General features: G+C 35.3%; 1 protein-coding gene across 1 annotated transcript; it reads left to right on the top strand.

Annotated features, from left to right (window-relative positions):
• The first annotated feature begins 211 nt into the window (after positions 1–211).
• On the top strand, positions 212–22,895 carry LOC140436619 (double-stranded RNA-binding protein Staufen homolog 2-like). Its single transcript, XM_072525587.1, has 8 exons — positions 212–454; positions 506–693; positions 783–1,040; positions 1,165–1,435; positions 6,517–6,950; positions 21,954–22,163; positions 22,222–22,349; positions 22,764–22,895. The coding sequence occupies exons 1-8, from the start codon at positions 340–342 to the stop codon at positions 22,828–22,830; spliced, it is 1,671 nt and encodes a 556-aa protein (XP_072381688.1). The 5' UTR covers positions 212–339; the 3' UTR covers positions 22,831–22,895.
• Positions 22,896–22,915: the final 20 nt, after the last annotated feature.

Below are 22,915 nucleotides of genomic sequence, written 5' to 3'. Positions count from 1 at the left end.
ACAAAAATATTTTGCTGTATAAATCTGTAAATAAATATTTATTAATAATTTAAATATTTGGATTATTAAATAATATGCATGAACAAACTTTTGGTGTTTAATAGCAAAGCAAAACTCTCTATTTATTTTCTTATTCATATCCTAAAAAATGTATCTTCGCTATAAATTCTACAGCCACTGCTATCTTACCAAAAAGTATTGGCCTCACTGTAACATAAAGTTCGTGTGAAAAGTACCGAGAGTGTAAAAAGAGCTGATAAAAGGTCAAAAGTGAAAAAGCTCATCCAATGTTAACAATTTTCTTTTATTATTTTAACATTTAAAGTTATATTTTCAGTAATGAAGAAACAGTTGATTTTTTTTCTTCAAATAATTTCCCTTGCTTCAGTTACCTCAACGACACACTCTGTTAAAGATTTAAAGAATATATTTAAAGATGAGCTCTGCATAGAAGGTAATATAATTTAAATATTGAAGAATATTTTTGATTCCTTTTTATTTTAAGGTAATATTAATAACATATATTCCAAAAAGAAGGACACTGTGGTTGTGAAAAGTAAAAAAACTGAAGGTCTTCTCAACCTTACTTCTGTAGGAACAGTAGAGGAGTCTGAAAAGCCTGTATTATCCAGACTGAATGAACTAGTTGGCTACAATCAAATTGATTATTATTTCAAGCTTGAAAATGAAGAGGTAGGTAAAGTACCTATTATATAATTTGTTCTTTTTGTTTATTGTATGGTTAGAAGTTAAAATTATAGTTATGTATTTTCTATTCATAGGGTCCTCCACATAACAGGTTGTTTACAGTAGAACTCACCTTAGGCAAGGAAAAATATATAGGAAAAGGAAAAAGTCTTAAAAAAGCCAAGCAAGAAGCTGCCACAACAGCTTTAGAAAAAACTGAGTATGATGTTCCTGAAATAAAAAACAAAACCCCTGAAGATATAGAGGAACTCACTCCCACTGTTCTTCTAAATAATATAGCCTCTAAATTGGGTGTTGGAGTTACATATTATCTTCTAGATAGGAATAAAGAGGTAATTTTATCTATAAAATATTACTTTACTTTGTCATACTATGAGTGTTGGCTCAAAAATTGGTTTAACCTACAAAATATATTTGTTAAATTGTCTGCTGTTGCCTATAATTCTTATATTTCAGGAAATACTCCATTCCAACATCATTATGACGGATAAAAAGAAATCATATATGCAAAAACTGAATGCCTCTATTTACAATGACAAAAAATTAAGAAAAAAGAAAGAGATTGAATCAACCAAAGGTCCATTTAGACTGAAGTTGAAATTTGCTGATTATACATTCTTTACAACTTCACATTCCATACAGGAGGGAAGACATGAAGTTGCTGCACAGGCTCTGGAATACTTGGTAAAAAACAAAGATAGTTTAGACATCGCTTGTCTGCAGGAGGGTAATTATAATTAACTTATCAATATTATAAATACTCTAATATGAATACAATGATATAAAGTAGAATGCAATATTTCAAATCAAGAAAACTACAAATTCTTCCATTAATTAAGTAAATTAAACTGTAAATTAATAAAAAAATGTTTCGTTAATATAATTAATTTTGTTAATAACTGATACTTTATTTTCATAATGGTTTGAAAGGAAGTTACATTTACCTATTATTACAGGAATAAAATAAAAGGTTTTAATTATCAATTTAAAAATAAACTTGCACAAAAACCACAGGGTGTTCCATTCAATTAGCATAGTATGTACAAAGGTATTGATATATAAGACCAATAAGTCCTATAAGTCTCCTGTATCCAACATACAAGCTTTTTATGAGAATAATAACAAATAAACTGCTGTACCAAGCAAAGGAGAAGGTGGGATTCAGGAAGCATTACAGTACAACAGAACATCTACACACAGTCAAACAAATAATAGAAAAGACAAATGAGTATAATATACCTTTATGGTTGGCCTTAGTAGATTTCAAAAATACGTTTGACACTATTGAAACAAACCCAATAATTTCTGCCATACAAAATGCCAGAATAGATCAACGATATATCAATATAATTAAAAAGATCTACAGTAAAACAACCTTAAGAATACAACTACATGAACTAACAGAAGAAGTTACAATACAAAGATGAGTAATACAAGGGGATATACTATCATCCTAAAGAGAAAGGTATTTGATCAGTGCGTCCTCCCAGTCTTGACGTACGGAGCAGAAACACTTACCTTAATAAAAGCAGCAGCTACCAAACTGAGAGTCACGCAGAGAAGAATGGAGCGGTCCATGTTAGGAATAACTCTGCGAGACAGAATAACCAACGAAGACATCAGGAGAAGAACCGGAGTGACTGACATCATCGAGAAGATAGCCAGACTAAAATGGAGATGGGCAGGACACATAGCCAGAATGACAGATGGGCGATGGACAAAGAGGTTATTGGAATGGAGGCCAAGGGAAGACAAGAGAAGCGTCGGTCGACCACCTACAAGATGGACTGACGATTTAAGAAGACTCAATAAAAACTGGATGAGAGCGGCGCAAGATAGACGGGGTTGGAAACATGAGGAAGAGGCCTATGTTCAGCAGTGGACTCTTGAGGCTGGATGATGATGATGATACTATCATCTTAACTCTTCAGTGCTACACTTGAAGATGTTTTTAAATAATTAGAATGGGACAACCTGGGGATAAACATAGCAGGAGAAAGACTCAACAACCTGAGGTTCGCTGATGACATTATTTTATTCGCTCATGAAAAAAAAAAAACAGACCAAATTAGTAGAATTAAGTGTAACTGGACAGCATATGGTAAATTAAAATACATATTTAACATTTGAATTTCTCTTAAGTTGAAAACAAATATCTATAATGAATGTATCCTACCAGTCACCACATATGGCTTTGAAACATGTGTGAAGGATAAGGATAGAGTAACTAAACTACAAATACACCAGAGAGCTATAGAAAGAAAACTTTTAGGAACTATAAAAAAAACTAACAAATGGATTAGAGTGTTCTTGTTTTTTCCTTTATATAAGCAATTTTGCTTGTTTATTGACAGGTTGTTGCTTCTATGGAAGATTGTCACTCTAGCTGGTGTGCTGTCAGCCAATACTTCTACCACATTGTCAGCCAATACTTCTACTGGTGATTTGTCCCTTGCAATTTTAACTCTTTTGTCCCTTGCAATTTTAATGACTCTTCTGTCTGACATTCTACTGTGATTGATCCATTCTTTGTTTTTCTATTTAGTGTTCCCTTGTTTATACCCAATATTACATTTTGTTCTGATCTTGTCACTCCTTATTGGATCCCTCAGCTAGTGTCCTGTAATTAACTTCTTCTTTTTTCCAACACTCTCAACATTTTTCAAAAAAGTACTAAATCACCACAAAATAACTTACAGTGTACGTTATTGCAATAGCCAACTTGCAATATGAATTTATAAGCAGTAAACAGTCGGGTTCCCCCAGGCTAATAGCTCCCCATTGCAATTGGTTTTCTTATTTCGGGGATTCCCTGACACAGCCTTAAAGCGGAGGAGCGACGTAGTTTGGCACAGCTGAACGTGACAGTTTGGTACAGAGTCTGACTTTAAATACAGTATCTGTTATTTAGTATAATAATAGATCAAACATTTTCAATTAATATTATGTTTAAGAAAATATGATTTAAACAATGTTTTATTTGTTTAAAACATAAAATTTAAACAAGGTTGTGAAACTACTTTCTTGTGGTATGGTTAAGATAAATAATGTTTTTTATGGGAATATTTGCCATTTTGATTTTCACTCTGGAAAATGTTCTCAAAAAAGGTTTTTTTGTGCAAATTATGCAGAAATGTGTATAACCAATGATTTTGTTATTGGTTATCCATTTCTACATAATTTATACACAAAAACCTTTTTTTTTTGAAAACGATTTCCTGACTGAAAATCAAAACCTCAAATATTAGTTAATTAAAAATGTGATTTTCATCACAATCACAATCAATAATTATGGCTTAACATTTAACATTTATTTATATACGGCATCCATTTACTTACAATTTTTACAAAGTTACATCTTAAAAACAATGAATTATTAAAATAACAATCACAAGTTTTACAAAGTTACACCTTAACAACAATAAATTATTAAAATAACAAACACATCAGAATAATACAAACATATAAGAATAATACAGATGTACAACAAACTTATTGTAAGATACTTTTTAGTTCTTTTTTAAACAAACTAATTTTGTAGTCAAAAATATCCATTTGTCTTGGTAGGCTATTAGCACTCCGGACCAATCGTGTAGTTGGTTCATTGATATCATAATTAGTGTGGTGAAATGGCACTGAAAAGATTTCTGATTGTCTTTTGCTTCTACTAGGAACTTTAAGACTAACAAGCGATAAGAGTTGAGGACAATCTATAAAAGCATTGATAACTTTGTGTAAGAAACATAAATCTAACAATGTCCTCCTTGACTCAAGTGTTGGTAAGTTAAGACTATCTCTTACCCACTGATAGTCGTATTCCTCTCTCCTGTATCCACTCTTATAGTCTGCTACCCTCAAAAATTTATTCTGGACTCTTTCAATCTGTTGAATGTAACAGTGGTATGATGGGGACCATACAACTGATCCGAACTCCAGAATTTGCCTAACGGGACCACAATAAAGTTTTCTAAATATAAACAAAGACAGGTTCACTGATGTGTGTTGGACAAATCCCAGCACTTTCGTCGCTCTATTTGTTACTTGGTTGATGTGGCTTGAGAATGACAGTTTGGTGTCTAACCAGATTCCCAAATCTAATACTTCATTTTTCGAGACTAATGGCAAGTTATTTATGTAGTAAACAAATTTAATTGGATTTCTTTGCCTTGAGAATGTCATTTTATGACATTTGTTTATATTGAGTGACATTTTGTTTAAAGTGCACCAATCATAAAACGATTTAAGATCTTCCTGTAATATAACAGCATCATTCCAGGATTGAATTTTTCTAAACAGTTTTACATTGTCAGCAAACATAAGAACACTACAATTTTTGATTTGTTGTACTAAATCAACCAGAAACAAACAAAACAAAACAGCCACAATGGGAGCCTTGTGGCACGCCCGATGGAACTGTTATTTCCATTGAAGTGTCACTTCCCAAGTTAACTGTCTGCGTACGGCCACTAACAAATTCTGTAATCCACTGAAGAAGGGGATCCAAAATACCTAAAGCTCTTAGTTTTTGTAAGAGAACCCCATGGTTTACCCGATCAAATGCTTTGGAAAAATTAGTATAGATTGAGTCAACCTGGAATCCCTCTTCAAAGCTGTTATATATATGATTGATATACAAAACCAGGTTGGCATCTGTTGACCTCCCTCTCATAAAGCCAAATTGTTCAGGATTAAAAATGCCTCTAAAACTCCATGTCAGTTTCTTACTAACCAAACAATCAAGCAACTTGGCAGCTCTGACTGATTACAGACAGCTCGATAGTTTGATATATCGTTCCTTGCACCCGATTTAAAAATCGGCTTTAAAAAACTTTTCTTCCAGAGACTGGGAAAGCTACCAGTACCCAGTAATCTGTTAAAAATAAACAAAATTGGTTTTGTAAGTACACATATACATTTTTTCAGAAAATAGGCTGGGATTCCATCCGGCCCTGCACATAATCGGTTTTTACAACTTGCAATAGTATCATAGACCTCAGTTGCTGTAAATATTATAGAACTCAAACAAATCGAACAGCCAAAATTAAAAAAAGGTAAAGTATCTTTTTGTTCATCTGAGTAGACTGATGAGAAATATTCTGCGAACATATTGGCAGAGTCCTTGATATTTAAGCTAACCCTATCATTATTGACCATTCTGGATGGTATATTATACCCATTTCTTTTGCTTTTAATATAAGACCAAAAATATTTTGGATTATCGGAAATGTTATTTTGTATCCCATCTAAATACTGTTTCTGACAGTCTGCTCTTAAAATATCACACTGATTTCTTAAAGCCACAAAACGGTCATAATCATCTTGCCTACCACTAATTTTAAATTGTTTGTGGGCCTGTTTTTTACATATAATTAGGTTACGCTGCTCTGACGAGAACCAAGAGGGAAAGGTAGAGGTTTTATATTTCTTTAGTGGAACAAAGTGTTCTATCAGTGAGTAAATTATGTCATAAAAAATGACCACCATACTATCAACTGTACCATTAAGAAACAGTCCCTCTGTCCCATAAAATCATAATATTATACATATAATTTAAAAACAAAAAAAAAACATGTTTAAAACAAAAGAAAAATGTTTTGTATAAAATTAAAAAGATACATGTTTTCAACCCTGGCTGTAGATTGGGACACACTGTATATGTCTTACTTATTTTAATTTGTAACCACTATCGATCTGCATATTTATACTGTATTTTCATATTTTCTTTTTTAATAAATTATAGTTGATAAATTTGTCATATTTATTTTTATTATATTGCGAAACATTAATAGTTTTTTTAAATATTTTAAGGATCTGAAGCTGAATGCAAGAAGAATAAAGATGAACTGAAGTCTCCTATTTCCAAAGTGTATGAAGAAGCCCAAAAAAGGAAATTAAGTGTGGAATTTGAGGTCATAAAAGAATCTGGACCGTCTCACAAGAAAACATTCAAAACTGAATGTAGATTGGGTGATATTGTCACAGAAGGCGAAGGATTTTCTAAAAAAGAGTCAAAAACCGATGCTGCTATCAATATGTTGGCAAAAATAGCGGAATTGGAGCCTCTTCCAATAGAGGTAGAAGCTAGGAATTTTGTAAAAAATGACAAGAAACAAAATAAAAGGAATAAAAATAAAAAGAACAAGCTGATTAAAACTAAGTTTGACGAGATTGGGATGATGCTTGACAAAGTTGGAGAATCTATTAAAATAATGACTACAAATATTTTTGGGGAAGAAGATCAGGTATGTTTGTTTTTAATATATTTTTCATAGTTTATACAGGGTGACTGATTAGTCTAAGGAAGCTCAGTAGATCTGTTATAATAAATGATACAAAAAAAGTTATTTAAGTTATTTAAAAAATTGTAGATTGCTTTTAACTCTATATTTTAACATTAGAAAAAACATATCTTTGATCTGGCAAGCTGTTATTAAACACCCTGTAAGATTGTAGCTAAATGAGTAATTTGCCTTAAATTGTTGTCAAACTTTGTTTTAAATCTAACTATAACGGATCTACTGAGCTTCCTCACACTAATCAGTCACTCTGTATAAACATACAGGAACAAAGAAAAGTAGATAAAAGAAACTCCGTAACTGTAATATAGGGTTAACTATGATACTCGGCTAAATTTTTGGTATGATTTGTGAAGACATGGGAAGCATTCATAAGCAGTTGTTATTGCATGCTGAGGTGCGTTGGTTGTCTCGTGGCAAAGTCGTGTCGCGTGCTTTCGAGCTAAGGGATGAGATCAAAATGTGTTTTTTAAGAATTCAGCAGGCAGCAGAAATAAACACGCTGATAATTTCAATAACATTAGAATGGCTTACAATTGTGGCATATTTGGCTGATTTCTTTAGTACTCTTAACGAGCTGAACTTAAGTCTACAAGGAGGAGATAACAACATCTTCTAAGTTGAAGATAAAAGAGAAACATATTGTTGTGAATTTATTAAAAGGTTCAATATTTATAACACTTACGGATTTAATTTATTTCTTTATTTATATTAACTTATCTGACAATAATTTATTATATTCGTACGTAACAAATTCGCGAGCGCGGGTGTTGAGAATTAACTGTTCCTTCCAAATAAAATGTCCTTTATATATGCCATTGCCTTTACGCTAGAATCATCGAACAGCCTTCTCGATTAGCGGCGAAATTATAACGGTAAGGCAAACGGGTATTTTTACATCGGCTCGACCGTTTCTGGAAGGTCGCTCAGGTAAATCGGGCCTCTCGTAAACTCTACAACATATTAGAATAAAAACATGTTTTAAAGGTTAAAACTATGACTCATATTTTTACGTAACATTGCCCCCCTCTCAAAAGATGGTTCCTCCTGGAACCTTGTTGGGACTAGAACTGGAACGGTATGCTGGTATCGGCAACTGGACCCTCTTTTACAACTTCCAGTTGTATAAAAATGACAAGGGACGGTTTTCTCTCCGCACCAGTAACTATGCGGATTGCAACAGACTAACACCTGGACTTCGGTGTCTTTAAAGATCTCCTCCACCATATTTCGGATAACCCTCCAATCTAATTGGCGGCACTCCAACTTTGGCATGGCTAACTTTTGCACGTCGGACTCTAGTACGTGCCCTCTCAATTGAAGTAAGGCTTCCCATACATCTCGGTAGGTAGGTTGGTCACGGGCAGTGTCTTTTGTTACCAGGTAGAAAAGGTAACGTGATGCATCTTGGAGTTTCAAGGTTTTACCGGGAGCTGGCACTTGGCATTGAAGTTCTGCAACTCGACCAAACTTCCTTCGAAAGACGGATGCCAACCCTGGTGCGTCTTTGATACTGGCCGGGATGGTAAGGGCCAGCGAGTAGTCATCGGGGAGCGCGAGTAGATCTTGCTTTTCTTCAGTGGTAACACCATGTCTTGCTTTACCGGTACCTCCATAGGCACCCATGAATTCCTCAAACGTGAGGTCAAACACATCTTGGACTTGGTTTACTTCCACTTCTTCATCTACGTCGTGGTCACCTTCGAAAGATGCCAACCGGTTATGGTGTACTATCATCGGCTTTCCCCTCGGAATCTTGCTTATTCGGTAGATGACATCGTTGATCTTCTCCATGATGAGGTATGGACCTTCCCAAAACTGCTGCAATTTGGGAGAACAACCTTTTCGCTTCTTGGGATTATACAGCCATACTTTGTCGTTCTTCTTAAAGCAACCCTTTTCGGCTTGTGTATCGTACCGTTTCTTCATTCGGTCGCTAGCGATCTGAAGGTGGGAACGGACCAACTCATGTACATCGTCCATTCTTCTTCGTAATTCGATCACATAATCTTCACCTGCTACATCTTCTCCAGGTCGACACCCAAATTCTAGATCACAAGGTAGTCGCATTTCGCGTCCGAATAGGACTCTGGCTGGTGTCTGGCCCGTTGATTCGTTAACAGCAGATCTGTAGGCCATTGTGAAGAACGGAAGGTATTGGTCCCAGTCTCGCTGATGATCGGACACCATCTTTGTCAAATACTTGCCAACTGTCCTATTCATTCGTTCTACCATACCATCCGATTGCGGATGATACGCGGTAGTTCTTGTTTTCTTCATGCCTAGTCTATCACATATTCCTTGGAATAGATCACTTTCGAAGTTCCTGCCTTGGTCACTATGGATCTCCAAAGGCACTCCAAATCGGCTGATATATTCTTGGATCAACTTATCTGCAACGGTGGCGGCCTTCTGGTCTGGAAGTGCGTAAATCTCGACCCACTTAGTGAAGTAATCCATTACTACCAACATGTACTTGCCCCCATTTTCACTTTCTGGAAATGGCCCTGCAATGTCCAAAGCTATTCTTTCAAACGGGCTTCCAACATTATATTGTCTCATAGGAGCTCTCCTTTTCCGGTGAGGCCCGTTACTCGTAGCACAAATAGTACATTTCTTACACCAGTCTTTTACGTCGTCGGAACTGTTCATCCAATAAAACCGTTCCCGAATTTGCTGAAGGGTTTTCCTTACACCAAAATGCCCTCCCGATGGACTGTCGTGTAACTGACGAAGTACTTCGGCTATTCTGCTCTTTGGGATCACCAACTGTCTTCTCTTCTCTGAACCGTCATCATTTTCCAGGACTCGTTTAAGCAAGCCATCTTCGATGATAAATGAGTCCCACTGGGCCCAATACGTCTTAACTACTGAGCATAGGTTTGATATTTCCTGCCAAGGTGGTCGACGGTTTTCCTCTTTCCATTTTCGGATTTTCTGTATAACTGGATCTCTCTCTTGTTCTTCCCTTATCTTAGTAGGCGTCCAGTCGTCGTTGACAATCGTCGTTCTTAGCACTGCTGCTTCCTTGGATTCCGTTTTGTTGCAGTGAGGACACTCTGCTGGGCATGGCCTTCTGGAAAGAGAATCAGCGTTTCTGTGGCTAACTCCGGCTCGGTGCTCAATCTTAAAATCGTATTCTTGGAGTCGTTCGATCCACCTGGCTATCTGACCCTCTGGATTCTTAAACTGCATCAACCACTTAAGGGCGGCATGGTCGGTTCGGATTAAAAACTTCCTTCCATAGAGGTATTGATAGAAGTGCTCTACTGATTTCACTACTGCCAGAAGTTCTCTTCTCGTGACGCAATAATTCCGCTCAGGTTTTGAAAGGACTTTACTAAAATATCCGAGGACTCGTTCCTGTCCTCCTTGAATCTGAGACAGCACTCCTCCAATTCCCACGTTACTTGCATCCGTATCTAAGATGAACTCTCCTTCTGGCAGTGGATACCCCAAAATTGGTGCTGTTATTAAATGCTTTTTCAACGTTTCAAAGGCATTTTGGCAGTCTATATCCCAGCGGTATTCTCTTGCTTCCTCTGTAAGTCGCGTTAATGGCTTAGCGATATCTGCAAACTTCTTAATAAACCTCCGGTAGTAAGTACATAGTCCAAGAAAACTTCTCACTTGATGTTTGTCAGTTGGTTTTGGCCATTCCTTAATGGAATCGATTTTTCCCTTATCCACGGCCACTCCTTCTTTACTGACTATATGACCCAGATAATTGACTTTGCCTTGAAATAGCTGGCACTTCTTGGGGTTTAGCATCAATTGGGCAGCTTTAAGTCGATTAAAAACGTTTTCTAAATTCCTCAAATGATCTTCGAATGTCTCCCCCAAGACGATTATGTCATCTAAATAAACCAGGCATGTTTTCCAAGATAACCCTCTCAACACATTTTCCATAAGCCTCTCAAATGTCGCAGGAGCATTACAAAGTCCAAATGGCATAACGTTGAATTGCCACAATCCAGATCCTGTGGTGAAGGCTGTCTTTTCTTTATCGACTGGGTCCATTTCTACCTGCCAGTATCCAGACTTCAAATCTAAAGTAGAAAACAATTTACTTCCAGCCAATGTGTCCAATGTGTCATCGATCCGAGGCAGAGGATAACTATCTTTCTTGGTAACGTTGTTCAGCAAACGGTAATCCACACAGAACCTCGTCGTTCCGTCTTTCTTCTTAACCAGGACCACCGGAGAGACCCATGGACTCGTAGAAGGTTCTATCACCCCGTCTTTCTTCATTTCCTGAACAATCGTTTCAGCTTCCTCTCTCTTCGCCTGTGGTAATCGTCGAGCTGTTTGACGAATTGGCTTAGCATTACCAGTATCAATTTTATGCTTAACAACGGTAGTTCTTCCCGTCTTTCCTCCTTTCGGTACGAAAATATCACGATACTGCCGAAGAAATTCCCTTAATTTCCTTTTCTCCATCTGATTTAGAGACTGTCCTGCAACTGCAACCATTTGGTCGAATTTGTCGTTGGAATTATCAGATGTTGTCGCCTGACGAATTATGGATGTCACAGGTACACAAGTTCCTACTTTTGTCTCTTTCTTTATGGTCACTGGGTAGTCGTTGACATTGATAAGTCTCACAGGAATTTCTTTAGCCGAAGTCACCAATTCCTTTCCAATTATGATTCCACGGCCAACCTCATCGTCGTGGTTCCAAGGCTCCATCATAACAGGTCTCCCTTCGTCTACAATTCCCTGTAGTCGCGCTACTATGATCGTTTCGCTTCTCGCAGGCACGACTGTATCTTCTGTAATGGCTGCTTGCACAGTGTTGTCATTATGTGGATGGAGAAATACCTCCTCGTTGCCAACTTTGATTACCTTATTCTTAAAATCCAATTGGAATCCATGCATATTCATTACGTCCATTCCTAATATAACATCCTCTTCGATGTCAGCAACTATAACAGTATGGACGAACTTTTCTGCTCCAATTCCCAATTGTACCTGGATTTCTCAATGAATGTTAGCATTTTCACCTGTAGCGGTCCGAAGTCGCAACCTCGTTGGTAACAGTTTCTTTCGGCTGTTTATAACTGTCGGGCGTATAATGGTTCTGGTCGCTCCGGTATCCACCAACAACGTATGCTTTTTACCATTTATGTCTCCATCGACATATACACTATCTTCACGACATTTCAAAGAAGCTATTAGTATGAGAGGGTCTTTGGAAAAGTTCTGGGTCGAAGCTGCCCCCCTAAGGCTGACCCGTTCTAGTTTTCCTGATGGTGAGTTTCTTGATTTGCGTCGTACCTAGGGTGCTTACAGGAGCTTCGTACGTGTCCTATTTCGCCACAATTCCAGCATCTGATGGTCTTCGTTTTCTTGTATGTCATGCTTTTCATCATATTAACGAGCTGGTCAAGTTTATCTTCATCTCCTTCCTCTTTTACAGTCCTAACTTTACTGTACCCGCCAGAGGCCTGCGTAGCTGACTCGTATTCGAGGGCGGCGGATAGGACATCAACCAGCGTCTTGTGACGAGCTAATCGCAGTGTTCTCTGCATTTCATGATCACGAAGACCATCAATAAACGTTTGAACGGCCAATTTTTCCATCATGTCTTCGGGAGCTGTTGGATAAGCATATCGTACTAATCTGGCAATATCTACCTCATATTCTTGAAGAGCCTCATCTTTCTTCTGTCTACGATTTTTAAGCTGTGACTGATATACATGCTCCAAATGTTCGTGGCCATATCGCATATTTAACCTCTTCTTCAGTTGTTCGAAATCATCGGTCTCCTCTACGGCTATGGTCTGAAGCACATCTAAGGCATCTCCTCGAAGAGCGATAGTCAGGTTTACAGCCTTTTCTTTTTCAGACCATCCATTTGCTCTTGCGGCTGATTCGAACTGTTTCATGTAGTTGTTCCATGATGATTTTCCGTCGAAAGTTGGGACTTTAACATGAATAGAACCTCCACTTCCTTCAAATTTCGGCCGTGTCTCCAACTTAAATTTCGTCTCGTCTTCTTTTATCTCCACTGTAATCGGATTGTTACCTCTCTCTGCTGTCCCTGTTTCTTCCATCTTCCTTTCCATCTCTTTAATCTTTTCTTCGAAGGCCAACTTATCGGCAGCAACTTGGTTTTTTAGCGAAGACACTCTATCGTCAAGAGCAGATATTTCAGAAGTGACTTTAGAGATGTTAGCAGAAACTTTGCTTTCCAGAGAAGAAATCTCGTTAGAAACTTTGCTTTCTAAAGAAGCGATGTCGCCGGATACTTTGTTCTCCAATGATGCGATGTCGCCGGAAACTTTGGCTACATCAGAAGACACTTTCGAAATATCGTCGGAAACTTTGTTCTCTAATGATGCGATGTCGCCGGAAACTTTCGAAATCGACGAGAGGACAGCATCATGTTTGTCTTCAAATATATAAGTCTCTGGATCTAGTCCTTCTTCTAGCAAAGCGTTCTTTAGTCGTTGGACTAACTCAGCCTTTTTTCCGGTAGAAGCTAATTCTCTGTCTTCAAGATGTCTTCTTAAATTAGTCACTGTCAGCTCATAAATCGTAGCCATTTTCACAATTTATTTTATATTCACTTGTATTATTATTATAAGTCTAATTTATGTTCGATCTCACTCTGACACCATTTGTTGTGAATTTATTAAAAGGTTCAATATTTATAACACTTACGGATTTAATTTATTTCTTTATTTATATTAACTTATCTGACAATAATTTATTATATTCGTACGTAACAAATTCGCGAGCGCGGGTGTTGAGAATTAACTGTTCCTTCCAAATAAAATGTCCTTTATATATGCCATTGCCTTTACGCTAGAATCATCGAACAGCCTTCTCGATTAGCGGCGAAATTATAACGGCAAGGCAAACGGGTATTTTTACATCGGCTCGACCGTTTCTGGAAGGTCGCTCAGGTAAATCGGGCCTCTCGTAAACTCTACAACATATTAGAATAAAAACATGTTTTAAAGGTTAAAACTATGACTCATATTTTTACGTAACAATATGATAAAAAACTTGACCTGTGACTAAGTAATTGTAAAAATAAAAAAAAAATTATAATTATTTTCCTACACTGGTAGTGTTTTTGGAATCCTCTGGAAGGGATATAGTGCAAACGTAATTAGAAGAAGAAATGATTAAATACCTTCGAGGTTTGCGGTCTTATTTTCGTCATTATTTTCCAGAACCCAACAAAAAAGACTGGATACCTTACCCTTTCAATGCAGGTGTTTCAGATATTATCGGCTTGAAAACGATATAGGAAAATCAATTAATATAAATATCATGTGATTCAGCTTTAAAACATATTTTTAAAGAATCTTCCCTATCAAGTTTTTAGGTTTAATATATAAACAGTTTATAAAGAAATATCCGAAAAAGAACTGAAACATATACTGTTTTTCTCATTCACATACCTTTGTGAACAGAGATTTGCTGCTCTTGTTTATCTCAAAATCAAATACAGAAACAAACTACAATTGGAATCCGATTTGAGATTAAAACTAAGTAAAAACGTCAACACAAATATAACAAATTTAGTAGCCAAAAAGCAGCACCAACCTTTACATTAATACAATATTTTTAATTTTCATAAAAATGTTTTTTTTTCAGTACTTAAATAAATTGTTCTAAATTTATTCCTGTGCTCTTTATTAAGGGATTCTTAAATTGTGTTTGGATCCTTAAATTTTCTAGGGATCCGCGGACTGAAAAAGGTTAAGAAACCCAAAAACGCCAGACAGATATTCGCCTCGTCAGGGCTGGCTTCACAATATTCCCATATAGTCTCCTATAGTTTTCTCTGAACGACAAAATTTGGGCACATGTTCTGGAGTACTATGCTTCACCAGTTGATGCAGAATGTTGAAGTTGTGCAATTTTTTAAAACCAGCGTGAGGTTGAAGTTGAGCGAGACGTTATAGACGTTGAGTAGTATATGTTAAGTTTGTTTTATTATATAACAACCCATCCGATGGATTGTGAATAGTGTTGTTGAAATGATATAATGCTACTTCACTGTAATGCTATGAAAATGGGAAGAATTTGAATCCAATAATAAAAACTGCTATTCTTTGTAGTAGACAAAATATTTCTGAGAGGACATATGCATGATAAAAATATTAAAAGTATTGTAAACAGTATTGTAAATTGCTCCGGCTAATGCTACATTACTTAGTAAAACAGCTCAAACTGATCATCATCTGATGATCAATCATTTCTTGCTGTAAAGAAGAATGTCTCTGTGATATCTTCATTTAAATGAGATTAGAGAAGATTTCATCACATTTGTTAACGCCTCCGATTCGATTCAAGAAGAAGACGTCGGTTCAGAAGGAGAACGCCGCTTAACTGGAGTTGCTTTAGGCCATATTGGTGAAGATTCCGTAAAGAATTTTAATTTAGATTAAAATTTTTCCGTAGGTTTTGGTGTCGACAGTTGCTCAGTAATGGCATTCGAAACGAAAGGTGCCGTTAACGAATTAAAAAAATCGGCCAAACATGCTGTGCGTTGTCCATGTAGCACTCATATTTTGAATAATTCCTTGGCAAGCTCCTCAAAAGTTATATCATGTCGTAGTGCTTCAGGAACTATGAGAAAAGTAGTAGCTCTTGCTAATGCCTCTCCCAAACGACATGATGTTTTTAAGAAGGAACTGGGGCTGCTGTCCAAGGTATTTGTGAAACTCGTTGGGTTGAAAGACATGAAGGTCATCTTCAGTTCCAGGGCAAATTAATCATCAAAATATACAACGTTCTTAAAACAATTTCTACGTGGAAGGACAGTAAACCGTTAGCTGATGCATTTTCAATAATGCAAACTATTAGGAGCCCAGAATTTCTCAATTCAGTAGTTTGTCAGTGATGTTTTAGGTACAATTGTATCACTTCGTCGTCTTCTTCAACCACCAAAATTAGATTTAAACAAGGCTACTGAGGCCATAGAGGACACTAAATGCATTTTTCAAAATAAAAGATCAAATGCTGAATTCTCATGACTGACCTTTTGGCTTTGCCAGTGCCATTAACTTAGGAAAAAAATGCTGAATCTGTTTTTAGCAAACTTTACTATGAAGTAAAGGAAATAGCTGAACAGCTAGACATTGAACTAAAGATGCCTCGTATAGTTCTAAAGTCTATTTAGTACTAAGATCTATTTATTTATCCGTTTTAGACAATATCTTAACTGATTTAGAAGAACGACTTTCACCGGAAGTTATGAATCTATTTAATCTTTAGTTGTTTTACCCAAAACTAATAACACACCAGCAAAAAAAGTCGCATTAAAAAAATTGTTGACGCCTTCCAGGATATTATTGGATTATCTACTGCATATTCCATAGTAGAACAAGAGTTTTCACTGTGGATTCAAAAGTGGAAAAGAGTCGTGCAAAATAATGGAAAACTTCCTGATTCTATTTTAGAAGTATTAGAAAACTGCGATATTCATTTGTATCCAAATATCAGAATATTTCTGCAAATATTAATTACACTGCCAGTCAGTGCTCCAACAGCGGAGCGTAGTTTTTCTATGCTTAAGCGTCTAAAGACTTGGCTTAGAAATAGAACTTTGAAGGAAAGATTAACTGGTTTAGCACTCATTTGCTAAATCGGCTAGGCGAAAAGAATACGTTTTATAAAATTATATAATATTTACTTATCTTATTCTTATAGTATTTTTAATGACTGAACTTTTATTTACCACTCCTTGCCGGCTGTTGCTGACAATTCGTGAGAAAAATTTCAATACCGAGTAAAAAAATATTTTACTCACTTGTAGCCTAATATGCCTAATTATAGAAATAATTATTTTCAAATGATATAATGCTTTTTGTTGAATACATTAAATGAAATAAAATGCTGTTTACACTTCGTCTTAAGGTTCCTTTTACATTACGGAAGGGTAGCTATAACTACAACAAATTGCTCTCTATCTTAAGCTGGTCTTAGTTTCGACTGTGTGTCCATGCCTGTCCAGTCTCTTACATTCTTCAGCCAGGAGCATTTTCTTCTTCCTAGACCTCTTTTTCCTTCTGCTTTCCTTTCCATTATGAGTCGTAGAAAGTTATATTTTTCTCCTCTGTAAATATGTCCTAGATAACTCGTTTTTCTGTTGTTTACAATATTAAAGGCTTCTATACGCCTCATACTTGTAATTCCGAGAGTCCATGTTTCCACTCGGAAGAGATGTAGAGTGTATAAGATAGAGTTTATTAGTAATGTTTAATACATTCATTAATGTTTACACTAACATTGAGTTATTGCATTTAAATTACTTAACTTTGGTTTATACTTATTTATCCTTGGTTTGTTCTTGATTTTGTAGCCATAGGATAGGTGGGTTTAAATTAATTGTCTTTAAAATACCTAGTTTAAATTGATAGTCCTTGATTTTTCAGTATTTAAATTTTAATAACTTTCCTTTGGTTTAATAGTCTTGTACACTTGATTTTACTGTCATAGAGTATGTGGGTTTAAATTATTATTTTTTGGTTAAAGTTAACACCCATTAACGTTGTACCCTTCTTTGCACCCGTAGGGTATTTGGGTTTTAATAACTTCTCATTGGTTTAATGTATCACTTAAAATAATTATTGAGAAAATGGTTCCCTTATATGCGGCACAAATCATATCAAAATCACCCTCAAGGCCCATGACCCCCGCCGACAAAAATTTCTGTAACCGCCACTGGGTCTTTTGGCGTTTAATATGAGAAGGTGGCTATATACCAGTGGGGGTAGACTCCTTTTTGTGCAGTTACAAAGTTTTGTAGCTCTTGTGGTTGATATTCCTACATTTTTATATGTTAACGCACTCAAGAGTTCTGACTCTACAACTTTCCTTTTCCTTCATTATTTTTGTTTGTAAATTGAATTTTAGTTTTGTATCAAATGTGATACCGAGTTATTTAATGACACTGAAAGTTGTTGTTAATGAAAACATTGAAAATGGATTGTCTTTGCAATTTCTTGCATTTGTAGGAGTACCATCAATGTTGTCAAGTTAATTTTGGCCTTCAGAATGAATCTTATCATTAGCTGGATTTTAATTATAGCCTATTTTAATAGCTGAACAGTAAAGAGCACAGCATAGTGCAAGAATGATACATGTTAAATTTTTTGTAATACATTTTTAGAGTTTAAAGGATACCAGTGAGTCTGTCCATATTTTCATTTTTTTATATTTATTTAGATTAGAGAAACATTGCTTATTGATCAATACTGATCAGATTGTAATATTAATAAACATCTTAGTAAGTGTCTAAAAGAAATCTTCCAGGTCGTAAAATATATGAATATAAAATCAATGCTGTGGCTTTGTATCTGTTAATTACAGGGCTTATAAGAATTTTCCATGAAAGTTTGTAATAAACTGACTTCCTATTGCCACCCCGTCAGATTATTCACATGCTGTTCACTAGTACCTCACCAACTGATACTGTAGTAAACATTGAAACTTCATTAAAACTCACTAATATATCATTCGGTATTAGTGTGATATCCTTCATTTTATGAATTGACGTTTTTAATAATTTGAAGGGCTCGGGTGAAGATAATGGTAAGTCACATTTCTACAAATGTTCAGAAATTGAACTTAAAAGTTTACCGATTGATTGCTCTGTTGCAATGAAATTTGTCATAGCAGTGTTTTCACATGTATACTTGTTAATCTTCTAACTAGCTTACTTTAACTTCATCGCTGAAAACGAATTTTAAATTTACGAGTAAAACGATACTTTGAATAAAAAACACTGTAGATACCATTTACGTTTATTGAATTGCACATAGGATATAAAAATGAAACAAATATACTAAACAATGTTATTAGAAATAAACACAAGAAACAATAATAGAAATAAGAAAAACATTACAGGGACTTTGCAAATAATGACCTGTAAAACTCGTGATGAACGTTGGGAATCCAATCCAAACACGAAAGTACTGAATGTTCAAGTTTACTAGGTTCAATAATAAGCCGTGTAGCATATTTTTTCTGAAGATCTCGAATAAAATGTTCTTGTAGGATCCCAGTTCTTCCTCTTTTTTAAATTGAGTATGAATTAAACTCACCATTGTATGTATCAGCGATTTCGATTTGTTCAAAGTTCTCAGCAGAGAAGCGCATTCGCACAGCATTTCTAATACTACATGGATTAGCCGGTGTAGACTTGGGTTGTACAAAATAGTTTCTCATTTCAGACACTTTTAAAAAATCTTCTTGATTCATCATGTAAACGATGAATGAATTTTTCTTTTGGCATGTTCTTAGTATGTTTTTCCACTCAGCTGGAGAATATACATATTGACACTGAGCTCGTACGTATTTTTTGCAACAGCAAAATCTCTGTCTGATGGTAACATTGTGTGTCCAACCTGTGAAAAAATATGTATTACTTCCTTAAAATTTCCCAGAGCTAGTAAACGAAGCCACACTCCAACCAAAGACCAGTTTTTGTTTTGGCCGATGCAGTTATCAGAGATAGCTATTAACCTATGTCCTTTAATATTGTGCATCTGGAAGTGTTTAAGCAGACAGCTTCCGATCTCGTCTGCACCTCCAGCAGCGGTCCCACAAATAAAAGTATCCCTGTGAGGGATACAACGAGTGTATACCCAGATTGTAAGAAAAAAATTTCTTTTTTTTAAATGTAGGACCAGTAGACAATTTGGGGGTTGGAAGTGCTTGTTGAAGGGCAAATGTTATTGCATATGTTTCTTTGCTCTCTTGTGCTTTTTTTGTTACATTTTTTATCGCGTCTTGTCCAGCTTTAGCCTTCCTGTGATGCAGTTCTTGCTTCAATTTTAACGCTTGAATTTGTTCGTCATTTCTTTGTATTGTAGCTAGCCTCTTTCATACTAACATAGATTGAATCACATTATGTACCACGTGTCGGATTTAGGTGATTTAAATTTAATATTAAAATCGTCAGTAAATACTCTTCGAAACTTATCAGCAGATACACATTCTTGGTTTTGCGATAGACATTCAATTTTGTAAACCTCATAGCACTTCTCTATTGTATAGTCCATTGTCATAAAATACGTGTTACAGTTGTCATTTCGGGAATAGTGACTCTCATATTTTGGGAGTCTTTCAATAAATTCTTTAAGAAATAGGAATTAAAACATGTTTTTTGTGATTTGCATGACGTCTTCTTCCATCCATTTTCGGCGTTAGTAAACCTTGTTTGATGTTTTTAGCAATATTCTCGACTCTACCCCTATTATGTTGTAGTCCATGAATATTTAGAAATGCTTTCTTACAAATTTGATACCTCGTGTTGCCTGTAGTTGTTATTAAATAATCGACAGAGTGACTCCTTCGGGAAGATGACTCCTTTGGTTTGGCACTGCGGGCCTTTGTTTTAATCTGCATGCATCCAAATAAATACGCATTTTGGATATTAAAATTATTTATCTCCCAAAACTTCTGAAAAATACTTTTCCTTTCGTCTGCTGATACTACCTCAAAACATTTTCTTTTGCACAAACAATCTTCTCCCATCGATTTTTGTGGTATAACGTTTCCCTTTCCTCTTTTACAAGTATATGATTGACCACTGTTCCGTTTGTTTTGTTGCCGCTGATCAATGTTACATCCTCGTTTCCTTTTTCTTCATCGAACAGGGTTTTCCTTGTCAGGTTCACCAGATACTGCATTAGTATTATGCTAACTCGATGGTATTATGGTTGGGCAACGGTGTAGGCCATATCTTACGATGTTTCTGCAAAAGAAATTAAATTTGTACAAAAAGAACATTTTTAAGCGTAAGAAAATTTCGGGCCAATGCATTATAAATGCATTATTTTTTCGAACCCTGAGAAAACTAATAAGTATTTTTGATAATTTAAACACATAATGAAAGATTACATTATTGCCGAGGGTCAAAAGTCCCTTAGATTAAGCGAAAAGTTTCTTTTGAATGAGATATTTAAAATTAAAATTCACACTAAATTTTCTCTTATTTTTTACTCCCGTAACTTATTAAAATACACATTGTAGAAGTTTTCAAGGGCTTTCGGCCCTCGCTCATAATGTAGTCTTTCATTCTGGGTTTAAATTTTTCAAAAATATTTATTAGTTTTGTCAATATTCGAAAAAAATAAATGCATTTAAAAAGCATTAGTTCGATCTTTATAATGTATCACTGCACATGTAAACTGATGAAAATAATGGTAACTACTTGTGAATTGGTTATATTCGTTAGTCTCGTCATTATACGTAAAAAATGATATCTACACAATTACCATTATTTTCAAGCTAAATCAAGTTGGAGACAAATATTCAAAAACTTACTTTTTCTTGCCAATATCTTCGTTAAAACTGTAGTCTGGATCTTTATCGCTATCATCGCATTCTGAACTACCATTTGTGTCACATATTTCTTGCAAATTTCGCTTATTTTGTTCACACAATGACGTAAACAACTTATTGTTCGCCGCCATGATGACAAATACCATTATATTCATCACGACGACTGTCAGTTACTAGGATGTTAGGGTGCTACTGAAGCTCATCTTTCAGTATCACCCAGTTGTCAATTAGCAGTAAAAAGTAACCTTAAATGAAGAAGATAAACAAATGAAAAAGCTGATCTTTCAGTATCACCCAGTTGTCAATTAGCAGTAAAGTAAACAGAAGTAGAAATTTATCCCTGGTTGTGCATTGCCTAGAGCAAGACGGGCATAACCTTACATGTACTGGGTAAATGATTATATAATCGAAACCCAAAAACAAACGAACAAGAAGAAGTAGCGTCATCCATTAAGATATCGATAAATCTTCACAAGGAATCTGTTTCTAGCTACATTTACCATTATTTCCAAATAAAAAGTCGATTTCGCCAAAAATGTTAGATACCATTATCTTCACCCGAGTCCTTCAATTTCTTTGTTGCGAACATATAGAGCTTGTAATACACTGAGCAAACCTAATTGTTTCTTGTTTTAGTCTACTGATTCAACTGAATATGAGGCAAAACCTAAGGAAGTAAAATCAAAAAAGAAGAGCGATAAACAGCAGCCAAGAACTAAAAAATCAGCATTTCAAGACGAACTGTTGGAAATAAGCAACATATTAGGCTTTGGAATATCTTATATGGATATTTCTGAAATAGATAAACGTGCATCTCTACTATCTCTTTATACGAATCCAGAATATGTAAGTTGTACTTTTTTTATTAACATTATTTCTGTTTAATATAAAAATTTCATTTTAGATCTGCTTTGGTGAAGGCAAAACTGAGTCTGATGCTAGAAATAATGCTGCTGATAACGGATTAGGTTTGTTGGAGAAAATTGGTATTTATGATTTATTCCAAGAACAGAAGGAAACCAATTTGGAGAGGTGAGGAATGAGATCTTTATTGAACTTGGAAACGCTAATATTTTACCGTTGCTACAAGTAATACATTATTTGGACGTTAACATTATTGATCTAGTAAAATGTTCATGCAGATCTGAATTAAAAGGAACAAATCCATCAAAATAAGATAGAGCCAGATATTTAGAATTTTATACATAAAAGTCACTTTAAAGTACTCAGCATAGTTAAAATCGGTGTTAGTTGACTAATGTAAAATCCTCGATTTACCTAGGACTGATAAGTCTGAAAACGTTCTGAACATTATTATGATCCATTTGGGTTTTTAATTAAATTTTTTAATTACATATACCAATTTTACAACAGAAGCTTTTACTTCGATGTTAAAGTTTTTTAATATTCAGTTTATATCTCAATTTGATCTTTTTGTTGTTTTAGGGACACCAAAGAAGGAGTAAGAATTGCCATGCAGCACATAGTTTCTAAAAAGAAAGAGGAATTATGATAACCTCTCTATGTTTTGTTGACGTTTAAATTTTCTATTTGTTATTAATAAATATTTTAGATGAACTATAATAGTTTTATTACAC

Source organism: Diabrotica undecimpunctata, chromosome 3 (genome assembly GCF_040954645.1).
Source record: "Diabrotica undecimpunctata isolate CICGRU chromosome 3, icDiaUnde3, whole genome shotgun sequence".
NCBI classification, from domain to species: domain Eukaryota; kingdom Metazoa; phylum Arthropoda; class Insecta; order Coleoptera; family Chrysomelidae; genus Diabrotica; species Diabrotica undecimpunctata.
The sequence above is the reverse complement of the archived record's forward strand: the minus strand, read 5'-3'. Positions and strand labels throughout refer to the sequence as shown.